At 38.8% G+C, this 18852-nt stretch overlaps 1 protein-coding gene across 2 annotated transcripts in view; it reads right to left on the bottom strand.

Annotated features, from left to right (window-relative positions):
* Window positions 1–16989, bottom strand: part of LOC144643077 (uncharacterized) — a 46629-nt gene extending 29640 nt beyond the window's left edge. Inside the window, exons 1-6 of one of the 2 annotated variants that reach the window (XM_078502216.1) lie at window positions 16815–16989; window positions 14058–14120; window positions 12920–12972; window positions 12762–12818; window positions 11509–11582; window positions 10190–10242 (exon numbers count right to left, since the gene is read on the bottom strand). In XM_078502216.1, coding sequence (XP_078358342.1) covers window positions 10190–10242; window positions 11509–11582; window positions 12762–12818; window positions 12920–12972; window positions 14058–14120; window positions 16815–16883 — 369 coding nt within the window. In that variant the 5' untranslated portion in view covers window positions 16884–16989. Of the gene's footprint in view, window positions 1–10189; window positions 10243–11508; window positions 11583–12761; window positions 12819–12919; window positions 12973–14057; window positions 14121–16441; window positions 16752–16814 lie in introns of those variants that run through there. The other variant, XM_078502217.1, reaches the window with a different exon arrangement.
* Between the last annotated feature and the right edge of the window lie 1863 nt (window positions 16990–18852).

Raw genomic sequence — 18852 nt, 5'->3', positions numbered from 1 at the left:
GGCGAGTCAGTGGAACAGTTTGCGTTCAAATACAAGAAACTACTGCATCAATTGGAGAAACTTGGCGAAAAGATTGCGAAAGATTGTCCTACCTTTGTTATTTCACAGTTTATTTCTAAAGTCAAGCCTAGTATTGCTCAGCAGCTCGTTGTGAAAGCATCAGAATTTGAAACACTCGATAAAGCAGTCGAAGCGGCTCGTCGTGTTGAGTTGTCATTTCAAACTCCGCCCACCGCCTCGAAACCAAATCAGTCGCTCGATGAATGGAAAGTTACACCACCGAATGCGTTTGTTTCCTCAACCTCCATGAAATCTCAAGATCAGCACTCCCAACGACAGCAGAGGGCTTGTTACACTTGTGGAGAAACAAATCATCTGTCGAGGTACTGTCCAAAATACCGCAAAGACACGTCAAAACAACCGGAGATATGCAGAAATTACAATCGATTTTCCAAATCTAATTGCGAGGAAGACGGCAACAAATGCTCATATGGCCGACAACACAAGTGCCAACGCTGTAACAAGTGGGGCTGTAAAGCTATCAAACACTCAGAAAATCGCCCATCAAGCACATCTCGCAGCGCTGTTCCATCTGATGAGGTAAATTCTCTTAGGCAGCAACTCGTAGTCTTGTCTACTCGTCTGGAAAAATATGAAGCTCAGTGTACGGAGAAATCCTCGACTTCTATTCCTGTAGGATCTGAAAACCAAACCTCAACCTCAGCTTCACGACCACCACCTCCAGCTTCATTTGATCAGCCCTCAACATCTACTCCATTATTTGGATTACCTGCCGTTACCATCCCTGCACATTCAGCAAAGCCAGAAACTCAGTTGTGTCAGCGTAATATTCTGTGGACCTCTGTTACATCTGCAGGTGAACCACTGCCCTTGCCATTGGATAGTTGTTGTTCTGTATCTCTTGTGAGCAAAGTACATGCTGATCTTGTTGCATCCAAACGACCTGACCTCAAGTATTGTGCCCTTGAAGAACACATTTCTGTTACCTCTGCAGATTCAAAGTCTGATCTTAAAGCAGTTGCCACTATGCAAATCCCCATCACATGGGAAAATGAAACAGAAACTGTCTTTACTATGCTCGTAGTTCCAGGTCTCATCTGGCCAATGCTCTTTGGAGAGAACCACCTTCATGCGACTCAGGCATTGGTTGATCATTATGCTCCGTCCATCATCTTTCGCCATCCAAGTATGCAGTTTCGAGTCCAGTGCTCGCTTGACAATCCACTTCAAGGTTTTGCAAACATCTCTGTACCCAATAGTTCCTCATCGTGTGCAAGTGGATCAACATCGCAGAAGCCTCATGTCAGTATTACATGCCTTCTTACCGGAGCACCACCACTGGATGTTCACAAGCATTCACAATCCCTTCACCGTGGTCTTAATTTTGTTACGGTCTGTGTCACCCTTTCTGCAGCTTTAATGGGATACCAAGTAATGCGTCAACCGCTTTGGATTGAGGGTAAAGACATTCAACCAGGTGTCAAGGTTCTCAGTGGTCCCTTTGATCTCAGCCAAATCTCAAGTCATGTGAAACCTGAAACAGCACGCCCTAGCAGTGATCCGTGCTACAATGCTCAGCTCATAGACCTTGCTGAAACACCAGATTCAGTTCTAACAGAAGAAACTCCTGACATGCACATCACATACTGCACAACACTGGCAGTGGAATCTAAGTTGAAGAAGACAAGTATCCCTGAGAATGTCATTCTAGGAGATGTTAGAGACATGACAAAGGATGATGATGCTGTTCTCGAAGAAGCAGCCGACACTACTGCAAAACAACTTGCAGATGGATGGCTTACTTGGGCAAATACTCAGCAGCCACCTGCTTCATTGCAACCTCCAAAGGAAACTGAACATAAACATTGTGACTTAGACTTTTGTGCTCCAAAGCAATGGCAACTTTCAGTCCAAGTGAAAGAAATGGAAGATTCTGGTCTCAACTCATCCATATTGTCTCCTGTCTGTGATGCCCTACCAGAATTTGATTGTCAAGGTCCTGAGTTTCCTCCAGCAGAAGAGCTGACCTGTGACCCTTACTCATCTGCCTACAGTGATGCTATATTTCATGCCTTGGATTTAGATGGCCCAGAGTATTCTAATGTTGATGAAGATATCATGAAGAGATTTAAGGAACTTATCAGTCAGTATTCTACTGCATTTGCCCTCCCTGGTAGTCCACTCGGAGCTATTAAGGGGTTTGAGCATAGAATTGACACAGCTGATGCCCCTCCTATCTATCGTCACCCATACAAGAAAAGCCCAGAAGAACTCAGAGCGATCAAAACAGAAATCGAGCGGATGCTTAAGCTAAAGATAATACAACCAAGTCATTCAGAATGGGGTTCCCCATGCATCCTGGTCCGCAAACCTCCAGAAAAGGGTAAACTGCAACCTCCAAGATTTGTGGTGGACTATCGCCGCCTCAACAGTGTGACACAAGGAGATGGTTACCCTATCCCCTCTATCTCTAGCGTTCTTGATGCTGTCAGCCAAGGAAAAGTATTTGCGAAATGTGACTTGGTCAGTGGTTACTGGCAAATTTCTATCCGGCAATCGGATCAACACAAAACTGCATTTTGTACACACCTGGGACTGTACGAGTTTCTCAGGCTTCCCTTCGGATTAAAAACAGCACCAAACACATTTCAGCGGATTTTAAACACTGTATTTGCAAATTACTTGCACAAGTGGCTTGTTGTTTACCTGGATGACATAATTCAGTGGGCAATGACAGACGAGGAAGCCCTTGAACATTATTCATTGTTGTTTCAGAGACTGGTTAAAGTTGGTATGCAACTGAAACCTTCCAAGTGTACATTCTTCGCAAGGGAAATCGAAATACTGGGACATCGGATCACCCAAGAAGGTCGAACACCAATAAGCAAAGGAGTAGAAGCAATCTTATCTATGCCCACACCAACTAACACTTCTGCAGTCAAGCGTTTTCTTGGACTTTGTGGATATTTTAGAGACTTTATTCCATGCATGTCTACCCGAACACAAGCCTTGCGATCTCTTCTCAAGAAGGGTGTGTCATTTCAGTGGACAGAAGAAACAGCAAGAGAGTTTAAAGACTTGAAGCAAGCAATCACTGGCCCAGATGTTATGTTGTTCCATCCTGATTGGAATGCTCAGTTTGAATTACATGTGGATGCTAGCAAGCTAGGATGCGGAGCAATGTTAGCTCAAGAGAAGCATGGCATACTTCGCCCCGTGAGATTTGCATCCCGAGCATTTACACCAGCTGAATCACGTTGGACAACGATGCACCAGGAACTCTTTGCTGGGAAATGGGGACTTGAACAGTTTCGCTCTTACATACTAGGCCGAAGAGTTAAAGTTGTAACCGATCATGCGAATCTTAAATGGTTGACTACCATGGCACCACAACAGGCAAAAGTTGCAAAATGGTGCATGAGCATGGCTGAGTTTAACTTTTTTATCGAACACAGAAAAGGGGAAAGAAATGTTGTTCCTGATGTTCTCAGCCGTCACCCTGTAAAAGAAAACATTCCTGAAGACAATGTTGTTATACCTCCAGAGAACAGTGTTATCGCATTTATGATTATCGCAACCTCAGTTGATGTTCCACACCACACCCCTGAACTTGTTCATGGAACATTTAACAATACTATGGCTTGTTTACACAATGCATGTCTTATACCTCAAGCCAGAAGCATATAACCCCGAAGCGTCTAACTTCCCTTTATGACCTTGGGACAAAGCGGGGGATTATTAGAGCTCCCAGCTGACCAATCAGGAACGCGGATTTTTTTTGCCCTTATATGGAATCGTGTGCAGCTCCAAAAAAATGGCGGCCGCTACGGGGAAACCCACAAAGAAGTCAAAGAAGATGGTCTCAAAAGCAACGATTTAGGTGACTCTGGTGGTTAAGCCGACAGGAAAGTCTAAGACAGAAGGAAATGTGTTTGAAATGGTCTTCAGGGAGGTCAGGGATGCGTTTGAGGTTGAATTTAGAGCATTAACTGCGAATTGGAAATTTGTCAACTCGAGTCGCGGTAACCACATGCATGGCCATGCATAGTTTCCGTTAATTCATTCATTGAAGATTTGAAGCGTACAACAATTTTTTTTTCGAGAAAGTGAAGGGAATTAAACTCAGTCAGGTTTTCAAGGTTGCAGGTAAGGTGTTGTGAGTCTGTGCAGTAGTGTCAGATGTAGGTCACTTCTTGCTAAACCGTTCGAAGTCGTCCATGTTTAATTTGTTGCCTGTATGAAGAGTTTGTTCAGTGTTAGTTCATGTACATCAACATGTACGTTGAAGAGGACGATGCTTCTCTTCTTAGACTACGTCACTAGGTTTTTGTCGTCATTCGTATTAAAATAAATGAGGCTATAGATACCAAATGTGCAATCGCTTTCGAAGGCGAAGCAAAGTTTCAGAAGAATCGATCCTGTGCACAGATCGATAGGCTAGAGGTTTAGTGCACAAATAGCAATTTTTAGCAATTCATGCTTGCATGAAGTTCAAAGCATTTAAATCTGTAGAAAGCGTCTCCATTTTTTTTAAATAAACATAAGGACTGAAATTGAAAATACCTGTAGTTTATAGTGTGAAAATAATTTCTTCAAGCTCCTGACTGGCATTAATTATTATCTCTTTGTAGCGAAATATAAATGCCAGTAGCTCAGTTTTAACGATAATCATTCAAAATTTCCCAAAAATGTAATTTCAGACATGAATGTAACTCTGTTATGCCACCTCAGCCCTGCATCTGACAATATTGTGCAATTTCGAGCCAAAAAGTGTTTGGTATTCTAATACACAAGTGATTAAGCAGACTATCTAGTGTTTTAAATAATGTAGCTGCTGATAATATTACCACACATTTTTACAGAATAAATAATATGAGACATGGTGGATAAATAACAATAAATTCAAAATGCAAAAACTGGTTTCTTGTTTTAATGCTAATAATGTTTAATCTTGGAAACAGGGGTGGTTTTAATTGTAAACTGGGGATGTCAAACTAAAAGGGGGGGGGATTTGTAGAGCTTTTACAGTTTGATAACAGCTACATGTACAAGTAGACCATAACAGCTGTTCATAATTTGACAAATAGAGCTAGATATACAGGTTGTGGAACATCATGTGATCAGTTATTATACTAGCATCAAGAAGCTCTCTTTTCCAACAAACCATACTTCTTTTGCAAGTGAAGGGTTTGTACAGGTCCTGGGAAATCCTAAAATTTTATTTGTGCACTTTCCAGTACTGGGAACTCCTGATAAAAAACTACCATTCCTGGGAAGATCTGGAAATCTGTTTAACACAAGTAACAACTGAATTCACAGAACTAACAGTAAAAGAAATGCATGACAGACAGTATAAGGATAAATAATATTAAGATCTTGGAAGTGAAGGAGTTAATGTGAACTTTTGAGTCCTGGAAAACTCTATTTGAGTTCTTGAAAAGTCCTGGAAAATTATTCTTTGTGAAAAGTGTACAAACCCTGTTCGCTGAACATACACATTTTTCACAGCATTTTAATGCTGTGTTAAAAACATGTCTTGTATGACAGACTGTGAGTGTTGAGGTAAGCTTAAGTTAAGGTTTAAAATCATGTTAAGACAATGCTAAATAGACTCAGTACACTCCAGGATTATGTCTGTATTTACTTGTAAGTCTGCATGTTGACTGGAAAAGTATTAAACAGTACTTCAGTGTTAATACTGCTTATTATGTGTGGTTTATTAATCCCAATAAAAAGCTAGCCAATGCTTTGTTCACAGGAGACAAGAAGTGTTTATCTAGTAAGGGGAGATCACAGGTGAATGAAACCTTCAACTAATTGTTTATAACATAATGCAAGCACAAATTAAAAATGCAGTTACGTTTTATCCACATTCTTTGTTAAGTAATTACTCCAGTTGACTTAGCACAAAAGAATATCAATTAAGTGGTCACACTTTTGGGCTCTCTTGCAGCCAAAGCACATGCATTGTATATTATTACATTTATGAGATTTGAGAAAATAATTACCGGTAACCATCATTTGTAACCAAATCTCCCCAATATTTAATAAAAGCTGGTACTAAAAAGTCCTGAGGAAAACATTTGAAATGTTTTTTTTTTTAATCCTGGATTGTACCAGCAGCACCATTGGTAGATTTGCTTTTTCCCTTTTACATGTCAGTCTTAATTAATGTATAAATATATTAAACAAATTAATGTATCAGAGGTATGGAACGAAATTGCACTTTATCATGTTTTTGTTCCCATCTTACCTGACAACATTATTAGTCACTAGAAAATATGATAATATATATTTGAAAAACAATCTGTGATACTTCTGTATTACAGTAAAACTTTCACTAAATGCATGAGCATTCAAAATACATGAAACAGTCTGTGACCAGAAAAAAAAACAACTTATACAGATGACATAAAATATTGTTGTCTATACATGTAGCATTGCCAATTCAAAGAAAGCCTAAATTGTAAATAAATTACTTTTATTTATTTTTAGGAAGTTGTCCCTCCTCCATCCATGAATTCACCTTAATTTTTGCCTTTGGTGAAGCTGGCCAGGGTATAGTTTACTTGATACTAATCATTGTTCATGGCCACATTTAGCTGCAGGTTAAAACTTGTCATGAAAGCACTGCCATTTGAGCAAAGAGACCAGGAATAAGCTTGGAAACTTACCAAGGAAGCATTTGGCAAATAAATAATAAATATTATAAAGTAAATCTGATTCATGTCTGCAAGAATGAGAAAAAACATTGGCATGCATGATGATTAGAAATTTAATTTAATCCTTCTCTCATATAGTTTTTTTTTAAAAAAAAAAGCAATTATGATTTAAGAGACACATGCATGTACATGTAAGGCTATTATAAGGGCCTTTTTGCTTATAATGCAAATTATGCCAATATTTATATTGCTACCAGTTCATGCTGGTTCAGTTCAGGCTTTAAAAGGCTCTTAAGTTAGCACAAGACCTCCACCGCCGCTATCATATTTGTAATATTGCAATCAACTTAAAATTAAAAGGCAGTGCTTCGGCTGTAAGTTTTTCTAAACGGAAAACCCCACGTTCTCTTCAATGCTGACTTGATCGCTGGAGCTTCTAGGCCTGGAAAATGAGTGAGAACTGAAACCTAGCTATTAAAGAGAGGTAGCATTTGTCCAAATGCATCGCTGATTTAAGAACTTTGTCTGGATCCTTGCAGGATAAAATCGTGCAGGGATATAGGGCAGTGTTTATCGCTGAACTCCGATCCATGGATTTGGATGAAGATGTCGAAGGGCTTTCGATCGAAACTATAAATAAAACTCGTCACAGCTCAACGTTCTTGTCCGTTAGGCATGTTTGAAGCATCGTACTTCTTGGTGTTCCTGGACTTTCGGATTCTTTTTCTTTATTTACAGAGTTCGTTGCTATTAGCCTGGGTGATTTCGTTGTCTGTGGTCGAGGAGCAATACATCGATATTTTTGAACAGGAATGCTGCCGAGTGGATCTTTCACTCTTAGTTCCTGTTAATTCAACCGGATTTTTTCTTTGCGAAGTTAGCCTAGGCATCTTTCTTAATATGTATAACTGTTGTGGTCAAATTTACCTCACAAAAGTAGAGTTTTCTCTTACATTACAGGTTTGTTTATTCCATGACAGCGAATGGCGGACATTTTGAGGTTTTCCCTGATACTCGCGCGATGGTCGCGCGTGCGATGAATTGATCCATATTAGGAAGTAAAATCTGATTGGCTCCCCGCGCGATTTAAAAATCCCCAGCTGTGGCCGCGAGCTATACGCTTCGGGGTTATATGCTTCTGCTCAAGCTGATTGCCTCGACCCAGTCTGCCTGGCTACTGCTCCAAAGAGAAACAAATGTACAAAGGAAACTCAAAGCAAAACTTCTGTTACAAACCAGACCAAGACTCCTCAAGTTGGTACATCTCAACAAAGTCCATCTTCAGACTGCGACTTTCAAGACTTTGAAAATTTGGAATCTTTAAACCGGAATCGGTCAAAGTTTGCTAAGAGACAGCTACAAGATTACTGGTTAAATCTGCTAAGAAAGTTTCACAGCTCAAATCAAGATCTTTCTGCATTTAAGAACATTCCAAAGGAACACTTGCAATGGGTTAAACAAATGGCAAAGCGCTCAGCTGTTATTGACGGTTTGTTAATGTATCGAGATGAACTTATGGAGGACCCAAATCACTATCGTATTATGGTTCCCAATGACATTCAACTTCAACGTCATCTCTTACGTGTATATCATGATTCACCTGTGGGAATGCATCGTGGACGCGAAGCTACTTATGGATCTCTTTCTTATGACTTTTATTGGCGAAATATGACTAAGCATGTGAGGAACTGGATCAGGCGTTGCCCTGCCTGTATCAAATTTAAGTCTATTGATCCCAAACATGGACCAATGCAAATTCGCATATACGACCGTCCCTTCAGCACCATTGGTATAGACTATGTTGGACAATTGCCTTCTACCCCAGCTGGTAACAAATGGATTCTGACTGCTGTTTGTCCCTACTCTAATTTCTTGCGGGCAATTCCGGTCCCAGATAAACAAGCAACTACTGCAGCACGAGCTCTGTTTAATGATGTTTTCCTGCAATACGGATTTCCAGCAGTCTTACAAAGCGATCAAGGAGGAGAATGGCTTAATGCGGTATTACGCCAGCTAACAAAACTTCTCTCAATTGAACACATTGTTACAACAAGTTACCGTCCACGGCTAAATGGAAGTACAGAACGTGTTCACAGATGGTTGAATGCAGCAATAGGAATTTATTGTGAGAAACACCAGGAACGCTGGGAAGAGTTTCTGCAGCCAGCTGCATATGCTCACAATGTATCTCCAATTCCTGGTACTGGTCAAATTAGTCCATTCTTCTTGGTATTTGGCCGCAACGCACCATCACCTGAAGTCATTTCTCTTGACTTACCTGAAGAAAGCCTCTCAAGAAGCACCTTTGCAGAGCAGCTTGTGTCTCGTATGCGTGAAGCACAAAAACAGTTCAACAGCATCAAAGCGGATATGAAGAGAACTCAAAGAGAATATTATGATAAATCATCCAGGAACTTAACATTGCAGAAGGAAAGCAAGTTTATGTTAGAAGACCACCTCCGAGTTCACAACCAAAAGGATCAGCCACACGGTTCATTCGTCGATTTGATGGTCCTTACACTGTTATAGGACATGTTCATGGTCGCCAGGATCTATTGCGACTTCGACACAAATTCACTCAGGATGAGATTAAAACAGTAAACATTGAAAAGATCATTGTTGTGCCAGATGAACTTTCAGAAGAAGTAGATTATGATCTCAGAAATAATGAAGAACCACCATCTAACACAGAGACAGTTACCCCTCCTGAATTACCCATTTGAAAGAGTGCAGCAATTGATCCTGATTTGGCAAAGTTAGCATTTGCTTTTGGACATTATCTGAACAGTCTACCAGGTGCAAAGGCATATGCATCAGAAGCCTGCAAAGTGGTGTACCAGCAGATTCCAGATGCACAGGAAATTTTGAAACGTTGCGGAAAACTTAAAGGACTGATTTCAAAGTGCCCTTATCTATCCATGTCTGGAGGCTCACATGGAGGAACTTACTTGTTAAAACTTGACAAAGACATGTTTGCAACTTTAGTTTCAGAAAACTAAAATCCCTTTTAAGAAGGGGTGGACTCATGAGGATTATAGACTGTTAAGATTTTCTTGTTAGCTTTGTTTCAAATTTATTCATCATGTACATTGTAATCGTTTGTCGTAAGTTACTCCCTTAAAGAAGGGGTGGACTGTAGTGGAATTATGGGACTGATAAACATTAGTCACGTGATATAGCACATGGAGCGAGCAACAGTCGAGCGAACGCGAGTCCTCCTTCTTCTTCAGTTCTTGTCGAGTCAGCATCTCCTCGTTAACAGTTAAAGTGTATATAAAGTTGTGTTTACAGTTCATTCTCGCAGTGGTTACTCTCAATTCCCCCGCTAATCCCTTTACATGTTGAGGGGAAGGGAGGGGGAGGGAGATCTACAGGACAGGAGGGGAGGCAGACAAGGCTATTATTAACAGTATTTTATGGTATAGCATGCCATTTACATGTAAATGCTCTAATCAGTTGAGTAACATATTCATGTTACTGTCAAAAGAGTTGATTGAGATTTATACCTCATCAGAGCCATCAGAAAACTCATCTGTACACCAGCCTTCATGATCACTTTCTGTGGAAACAATCCAACAAGAATTTATTATAAAATTATCAATTTGTACTTGTAAATAAGGCTTTTAATAGCTTCTATTGATACTCTGCTGCAAATCGCTAATGTTTAACATTTATTCTTGTACTGACAGCTTTATGCAATGTCCATGCCTATAAAATAATATCAAGGTCCTAAATATCAATTTGGAATTCGTTCTCAATATCCATCACTGGTTTAAATATAAGCTTTCCTACTAAGTCTTTTAAGAAAAAGATGAAATAATTTTTCATAAATAGATACTGAATTGGCTTGCAAAGCCTCACATTCACAGCTTGATGATAAAATTACTTTCAATTGATAATCAATGTGGCATTTCTGTGGCTGGGTGTTTTTTTTTACCACAACTTAAAGAGTGGATCTCCACAGAAACACTCAGCCTTATGAAAGAAAGGAAAGGAGAACAAGAGCCGATACTTCCAAGGCACAGGGGGAGTACTCAAAGGCTAACAACAGGGTCAAGAAGAGCATCAGAGTGGATAAGAGTAAAATATGTTGATGGATAAGCTGCAGCAGCTAAACAAGCAGCAAAAGAAGGAAACATAAACTAAAGGTTCTCAGTGGCGAATCTAGGGGAGGGGCCCAGGTGGCCTAGGTCCCCCTTATTTTTAGAACGAATAGAGGCCCAAAGGGCTGAGAAAAATTTTTTCGAGATCGCCGCCCCCCCCCCCCCCCCCCTTATTGTAGGGTCTGGACGATCGGGCCGCCCCCTTATCTGAAGGTCTGGATACACCAGTGGTTCTGTAAGACACTACCATGAAGTTCTACAAGAAATATCACAACCCAAAAAGACCGGTGAAGTATAGGGCAGGAAGACGGAACGTGGGGGAGGAACAGCAAAGGAAGAGATAGGTAGCACACCTCAAGGAATATTAAACAGACCAGCATCAGCAAACCCACCCTGCATCCATAGCCAGATGAGCAGATGAGCATAATGCTTTCAAGCAAAATTTTAACAGTATTAATGTATGCTATGATTTAAATTGATCTTTGGTTCAAAATTTTTCAAACCAGTTTTTATTTTCATTTTTCATTGTCTCAAATTCATTATGTAATCATAGTGAAACAAAGGGAAATAAAAATCGAACTGGTTTGAAAAATTTGTAACAAAAAATAAATAATTAAAAACCTCAACACTGAACATAAAATTTACATGTACAATATATCTTGTGCATGTGTACATTTTGTATGAAATATACCGGTAAATGTAATTATTAAAAAATAAAATACCATCTTCGTCAACATGTACTGGAATGGCAGATGGCTTTTTTCGTTCTTTAATCACTGATGTTTCTCCATCAAATCTGAAAACAGAATTTAAATACATTGTGAATTAAGTCCTGGGCAGATCACAAGTCACAACTTTAGCACATTATTCAACTAGTGGTAACCACAGGTTAGAAAGTGCGGGCCTCGATGCAGTTAAGAGACGGTACTGGGAGGGAAGTGTTTCAGACAGTGTCGATAAATCACTGGACAGAAGAAAATTATTCCGAGTCAGGTTGAGTAACGCGTCACGCTTAAAGTCACGAATGTTTTTTATCGTTTCCTATTGCCGCGAACCAATCAGAGTTGTTTTTTTGATTGACAGTTTTGCGAAGTGTAGTCGAGCACGCGGTGTGAATTGAGATGTGATTTTCCTCCGTCTGCAAACTCGCTTTGTTGTCAGTGTTATAAGGAATTTCTCAAGAATAACCGTTGTTGGAATCATTCGCTTTGTCGTAGTTTATCTGTGATACAATCACAGCAGATCTTCTCAAAAGCAACACCTATAAAGCAACGTCTGCAAAACGTAATGTCTGCTAGACAGAAGCCTCGATATAATGTGACAAACTGTTGATTTTTCACATTCTTATCGCTCTTGGAGACAAGATTTTTCTCTTCCGGTGTTACGACAAACTGTCGTGATTGACACATTTTTTGCATTCTGATCCTTCTTAGTGGAAGAACAAAATTTTCAACTTCTGGTTTGCAGATAGCCTTTATAAACGTGGCGCGCACACGTAATACGCAATCCGCTGGTCACTGTCAAGATTAGGGTTGTGGGCCTCTCTTGGGCCCGCAACAATAATACTAAAACATGACTCTCTCCATATTCTGTCCTCTCAAACAAGGGAAAATTTAGCAGGAGGTTCAAGTTATCGAGGGTAAAATAACAGTAAAGGATGATGGAAATCCAAGGAAAATCAAATTTGGTTCGAGCTAGCAGGGGGTTGACCAAAATCACCCTGAGTTAATAGCGAGGGTTCAAGTTGTTGAAAGTTGACTGTAATAAATAACATAACAATTAATTACTGCCTCAATGAAAAGCCATAAGGTTGTATTACATCATTCAATGGATTGGTTAAAATTAAATCCATCAAAAAGGCCGTATTTAAAAAATGTCAAGTGGATCAAGGCCCCTCCAAAGAGTCAATACCTTCCATCACTATAAACACACAGTGTCAACAATATTAGAAGTGAGCACTTTAAGTGCAAATTACCTTTTAGAAACAGTGTTTTTCTTTCCTTTTATCCTTTTGAGCACTTTTGCCAGTTTTCTGCAGCAAACAAATGACAGAACTCCAAATTAATAAATGAAATCTAACTTTAAATTGTTGAACTAGCAATTACCTAACAAGGCAATTAATGAAAAATGTACCTTTTGCTCTCTTGTGATATGCGAAGGGCTTTGATATCACCATCTGATAAGTTCTGCAAGTCCAAGGTTACGAACAATATCATACAGTATGAACAAAATAGCTCAAAATACTTGTAGCTAAAAATCTATAAGTCCCAGACTCAAATATTAACTCTTATTTGTAATAGTATTAGCAATGTTAGAGAGTTTATAACAAAATATTAATTAAAAACGTTACTGATTTTTTTTTATTCTTTTCATCTCTCTGTTTGACAATATATTGAAGGTGTAAGGACAAATTAGATCTTGTCAGTTATTAGAGCGGTTTTCACTTGAGTGTCGAAAGTTAATTGCGTTTGCTTTGGTTTTGCATTGCTATGCTTAGTGATTGGCTTAAAAATCTCGCGCCACTTTCTCAGCCAATCAGAACTAAAACCAGAACCAATCATGACTCGCTCGCGCACGTTTTCCCGCGCTTCGTGCCCGCTACATGTATTTGCTTGCAGTTTTGATTGGTTCACTGGTTAGTGATTGGCCGGAGTAATTACTTTAGTTTTGGTTTTACGACACTCAATTGAAACCTGCTCTATTACTCTTTTCAACAAACTACTTGTCTGGACTAACCTCCAGTAAACAACAAAGTGAAAGACTTTGTTCACAAACGGCACATAGCAACAGTGTCAAGTGGAGTCAAGTTATGATGAAACTTATATTAGGGAGTTTGAGTAATTATAACCATGACGGTAACGCCAAGAACAACATGGATTAAAAATGGAATTTATATTTTATTTTAGAATATATCATGCAATCACATAGACCATGCAATTCTATCATCTTCTTTTTCGGTGTCAAAACTATCCTCAGCTGAATAAGATAAGACAGCTTTCAATTCTAAACAGAAAGTGAAAAATTTGCTGTAATTCTTTTGCAGAGGACAGCAAAAAAAAAGGAAAGATTTAAATTGGAGCTATTGTGCTGCTCAGTGTTTAGTGTGATGTTCCCATTAGCGGTTACCTCATTAAGTTTGTAGTTTGCCTAAACTCCCTATTGAAGGATGTATTACTGCTGGGCATCAAGAATGAAATCAATACAACTAAATTTACTTTGATTTCAGTATTCAAGAAAGGTCTTTAAAGATATTAATCTTTTATCCCCTTACCAGAAAGGCCAATCCATTTATTTTCTTCATTGAGAAGGGTGGTACACAATCATGAAGACTTTCCTGTCAAAAGGATGACAAAAATGGAATTAAGGCAAGGGGGGTTCTTTGAACTGGAATCCCGAAGGCATGGGAAAGTAACAGATTGTTGCTTCAAAACCTTAATTTTTGTAGACTAGTTGTTTGTACCGGTAAATAAAGCATGAACTGATGATACTGCTGACGACTGCACCGTGGAAGAGGATACAAGAAAAGCATTGAGTCATCAGGCATGTGTTCGCATTCCTTTACAGAAAAAAAGCCATAAAATGTGGGTTGTTCATCGAGCTCCAGAGGCCTTAATGTTGATGAATTTCTTCATTTACTCATCATTTTTCTCGTCAAAGCAGACCCACAAATTATTTAGTACATTGAAGGCCCATTTTCAGCGCTAAAAAGTTGGCAAGGCACACCAATTTTTGGCATCATGACAAAAACATTTTGGCATGGCACTATCCATTTACACGACCAAGACAAGACGGTTTCCTCCTGCTAGGCACGAATCCAATTTTTATATCAGCACCCCAACTTTCCATCAGTTTTTGTCCTGAGAAATGACAGAAAAATGTTTCCTGTGATTATTCATTGTGTTTTCAGTGCCAAACACAAATTTTATCGGCAAGAAATTTTTCAACAATTCAACATATTTAACAGTGTTCAAGGGCAAAACAAATCGACATCTAAAAGAAATTGATTAAAACAGAAGAGGATAGAAATATAAATGGCTTTTTGCAGTCATGGTGTACAAGGCTTCATGCCAGTTTTTTTTTTAGTTTGGGCTTTTTCTTATTTTCTTCCTCGGTGGCATTCTCGTCCCCAGAGTTCTCTTCATTTCTGCTCCTTTCGCTGACGGTGACTGAGGAAATCTCACAGTAGCTGGCATTTTTGTGGAAACACATGGGTCACACTTGTTTTTGGCACAGTGCCTCGATTTTCCTGTGCTGAGCCAAAACTACCTTCTGGAAGTAGTCTCGTCACCCTCAAAATTTGGGCACTGGTGCCACATGTTATTTGGGACCGGTATGTGAACACCTCTATAATTGGGAGTGTTCTGCCCAAAATTTTCAGCACAGTGCCAAAAATTTGCCATGCCGTTTTTTTTTGCACATGTAAATGGCCTTTGCACTGCGAAACTCTTTTAGCACTGATTTGTCATGATTGCTTGATTGTGCTTGCATTCACTTTTAGCACAGTTTGCACATGAAGCAAGTGCAAACCACTGGTGCAAGAAAATGGAAAATTGTCCATTCCTTACACTTGCACATGATCTTATACTTGCATTGAGCGGTGGTGAATGGTCCTTCATAAAAGGCGAGTGTCACAGAATTTTAGCCAAATTTCAGGGGTCTTGCTTGCTCAAATTTTTCTTCGATGCCTTCTCGGAGTCTTGATTTCTTTAGCGAGGCTTAAAAGGTATTGGGCTCGCAGAAAAGATATCAGTCTCGCAGTCTCACAAAATCTCACCATCATCTCTCAAATCGACGTCGATAAAATGAAAGCGAGGCATTTTTGCTAACTCCAAAATTACCCCTGGAAAATGCAGGACACCCAGTATGTGCACCGGAAACCACATAAAATTAGGAATGCATTCTCTTTCATCGAACGCAATTGATTCTCATATTTTTGATCAGCACAATAGTCATAAGAAAAATTAATAAAAATTAATAATCAGAAAATTTAGGTAAATTTTCACCAAGCATAATATTTTCTTAAAAATTATAGAAAAATATGCATTCATTTGGTTATAATTTTTCATGGTGGAAATAATGGCTGAATGTTAATTAAAAATTTACATTTTCAATTGTTATTTTGATGACTAATAAAATATCACGAGATTAAATATATAAAATTGTGCATAATGCTGCAAAAATTTAACTTGGTGAACGACTTTTAAATTATACAACACTGAACATCTAATATTCTGATCATAAAATAAAATTAATCTAATTTAAAAGAAAAACACTGTCATATTGACTAATGGTAAGCAGTTTAAAATAACATAAATTTAAAAGGCTTAAAATGCATGGCCATATGGCGATCGACTGTTCATTTCATTAAAATCTCAAGACACATTGAAACTCATTCTAAAATCTGTAAAATTTACCTCTCTGCTTTTTTTGAGTGCCGTCCACATTTTATCGGTGAGCAGCTATGTACACTCAGCAACGTACACTCGATGAATATTGATTCAAGCTTTCGGTTTGCTGAAAACATTTATAAGAAGACCCTTGCGAAATTCTAAAGCTTTTATACGTGCCTGTTACGCTGTACATTTCGTCAGAGATAAACAATTATGGTTTTTCCGAGAAGTTCCGGAATTTGATTTGCTTTCGTAAGACACCTACCCTCCAAGTTGATCCGAACCAGGTATGCAATCGAGCACGATGCATTTTTTTACGGTTATGGTTTCGAAGCGACGGCAGCTAATCCCTTGAAGTTATTGAAGAAGCCCGGGAAGTTAACAATGAATTCCTGCACACTTGAATTTGCACATCGAAGCAGGCGAAAGTTTGCTTGTGGTTGCCAAAGTTATGAATGGCAAAGACGTTTCAGGGAATTTAAGCCTTCAATACAGCCGGAATTTTCAACACGACTGCCCTAATTCATTCCACGATATTAGAGATATCTTGCTTACACAAGCTGGAAGGTCCAACATAAGATCAAGCTTAATAACAATCGCCAAACCGTGTTCTTGAAATTAGCTAAATTTATACACACCTCTCTTAACCACATGACCAGTCTCTCCGTATCCCAGTCGTAGATGCAGGCTTCTGATAAGCTCGACATCTTTTCCGCTGAGTTTTACCATACAGAAAGTTCAAATTTTCTCACAATCCAAAACAGAACGGCGCCACGAAGGCCATTTCTCCTTCCGGGTGCACTGTAGATCACGTGATTCAGCAGGGACGTGACGTAGCGCGCGGTTGGAAAAAACATTCTTGAAATGCCTTTCAGTGTCTCATTTTGTCCAAAATACCTTGCCTTTTGTTTCTACTCCTACATATCGTATTTATATCTGTTTAAAAATAAAATTTTCTTAACTATTCTTTGGTGGTTTGTATCCTTATCCAGTTAAAGGTTTTTTTTTTGCGTGGCTCGGGAGTTTTGTTAACAAAAAAGTGTTAAATCGGATTAGAGACCCTCCCGCGCGTTTAGAAGTGTTGCCTGGGGCTATCTTTTTTATTTTATTTCTATTTCTCAACGAGAAAAAGGTTTTCTATGTGTGTGTGTGTGTGTGTGTGTGTGTGTGTGTGTGTGTGTTGTTTTTGTATGTAGAGCATATCGTGACTTCTCGAGGATTGAAACTGAATAATTTTCGCTGAGAAAAAAAAACGAAAAATGCTACTTATGAGGGTGTGGTCGACGTATGGGACACCATTAGCAGATATTGACAAAACCGTAAATTACTCATCAACTTATGTTAACAGTAACTGACGTCATTCATTTAGCTCAAAAGCACTTTTAAAACTAATAAGCGTAAAAATAAACAAACAACGATAGTGACGAAGAATTAATTTGGAAAGTTTGTGCCAAAGTTCTTGCCCAGGTTTTCGCGTACAATTTAATTTAAGTTGCATTCAGGTTAAAACTTAAAGTTGAACAGAAGAGGAATTATTTATCACAATATTCGAACAATGGGAGTGGCAAAGGAAGTTTTACCTTTTATTTTTATTTAAAGTTCTTAATATAAATAATGAAAAGTCGTTATTTATAATAGCCACTGACTTTTCTAAATTTAAAAACGTTTTATTGTTCACTGTGAACCGGATGAACGTACACCTTTGAACTTTTTTAGCATTACGTTTGTAGCTCTTAAAATAAATATTTTGTGTTTTCTATTTTCAAGTCTCCTAAGCCCATGTTGGTTCTGTTTGATTGTTTCGAGCTAACTTATACAGTTATGGATCAGCAGCGTAGCAGCTCTCATAAGCTTGTAGTTCTACTGATCATCTAGTGTGACAGTTGTTATTGTTTTGCAGGCTAGGGACATTGTTCTTGTTGTTTTCTCTATTGTTCTCTCGAAATGTAGCGAGCCATTCATGTGTAACCTTGTGAGAGTTGCTACCTGATTCTTACAGATTTGTCAGTTCTTTCAAAGCTCTATCAAAAGACTGTAAGTATAAGAAAGAAACTCGCGTGGCTCGCGAGGCTCGGCGTGGATGCGAGAAAAGAAATTTGTCTTTAAGGCCTCAGAGGGCAGTGATTGTGCCCAGTGTCCAGCCTGTTTAGTCAGTAACGTTATATCATTGCTAACATTGGAGGAAACATCCTGATTTTTCTGATATATCTTCCAAAAGGACCCGTCAAATACTTAGCCTGCGAAAAGCTCTTCGAGTGATGACGCCTTTAAGAAAGTTTGCTCGTAGCCTTACTTACTTTCTAAAAGTATAATGCATGCTTATTACCGTAGTCAGTTAATTTCAGAATTACTTAATATATCCAATAATTCATGAACTGATGCGTCCGCCTTTTTGGTGGAAGCTTTCGATTTTGTTTCCCTTGATTTTGACAAAGAAATCGGCTTAAGTAATTTTTATTTGAGCCAAATTTAATAGTCTTAATACGTTAACAACAATTCAACATGTGCTTTGGACTGCCCGGAAACTATAGCACCCAAGGTTAATGTCGTGGCGAACATTTCTGATTGCTAAAATTCAATATAAATTTAATTTTGAGTGATATTAATTGATGCTTTACAAACCAAATGTAAGCACATCAGCACCCTTTTTATTGCCTGCAAAAGTTGAAACATTTG

This window comes from Oculina patagonica, chromosome 2 (assembly GCF_052425735.1).
Source record: "Oculina patagonica isolate OP01 chromosome 2, crgOcupat, whole genome shotgun sequence".
Taxonomy (NCBI): Eukaryota; Metazoa; Cnidaria; class Anthozoa; order Scleractinia; family Oculinidae; genus Oculina; species Oculina patagonica.
This window is presented reverse-complemented; position numbering and strand designations above follow the sequence as displayed.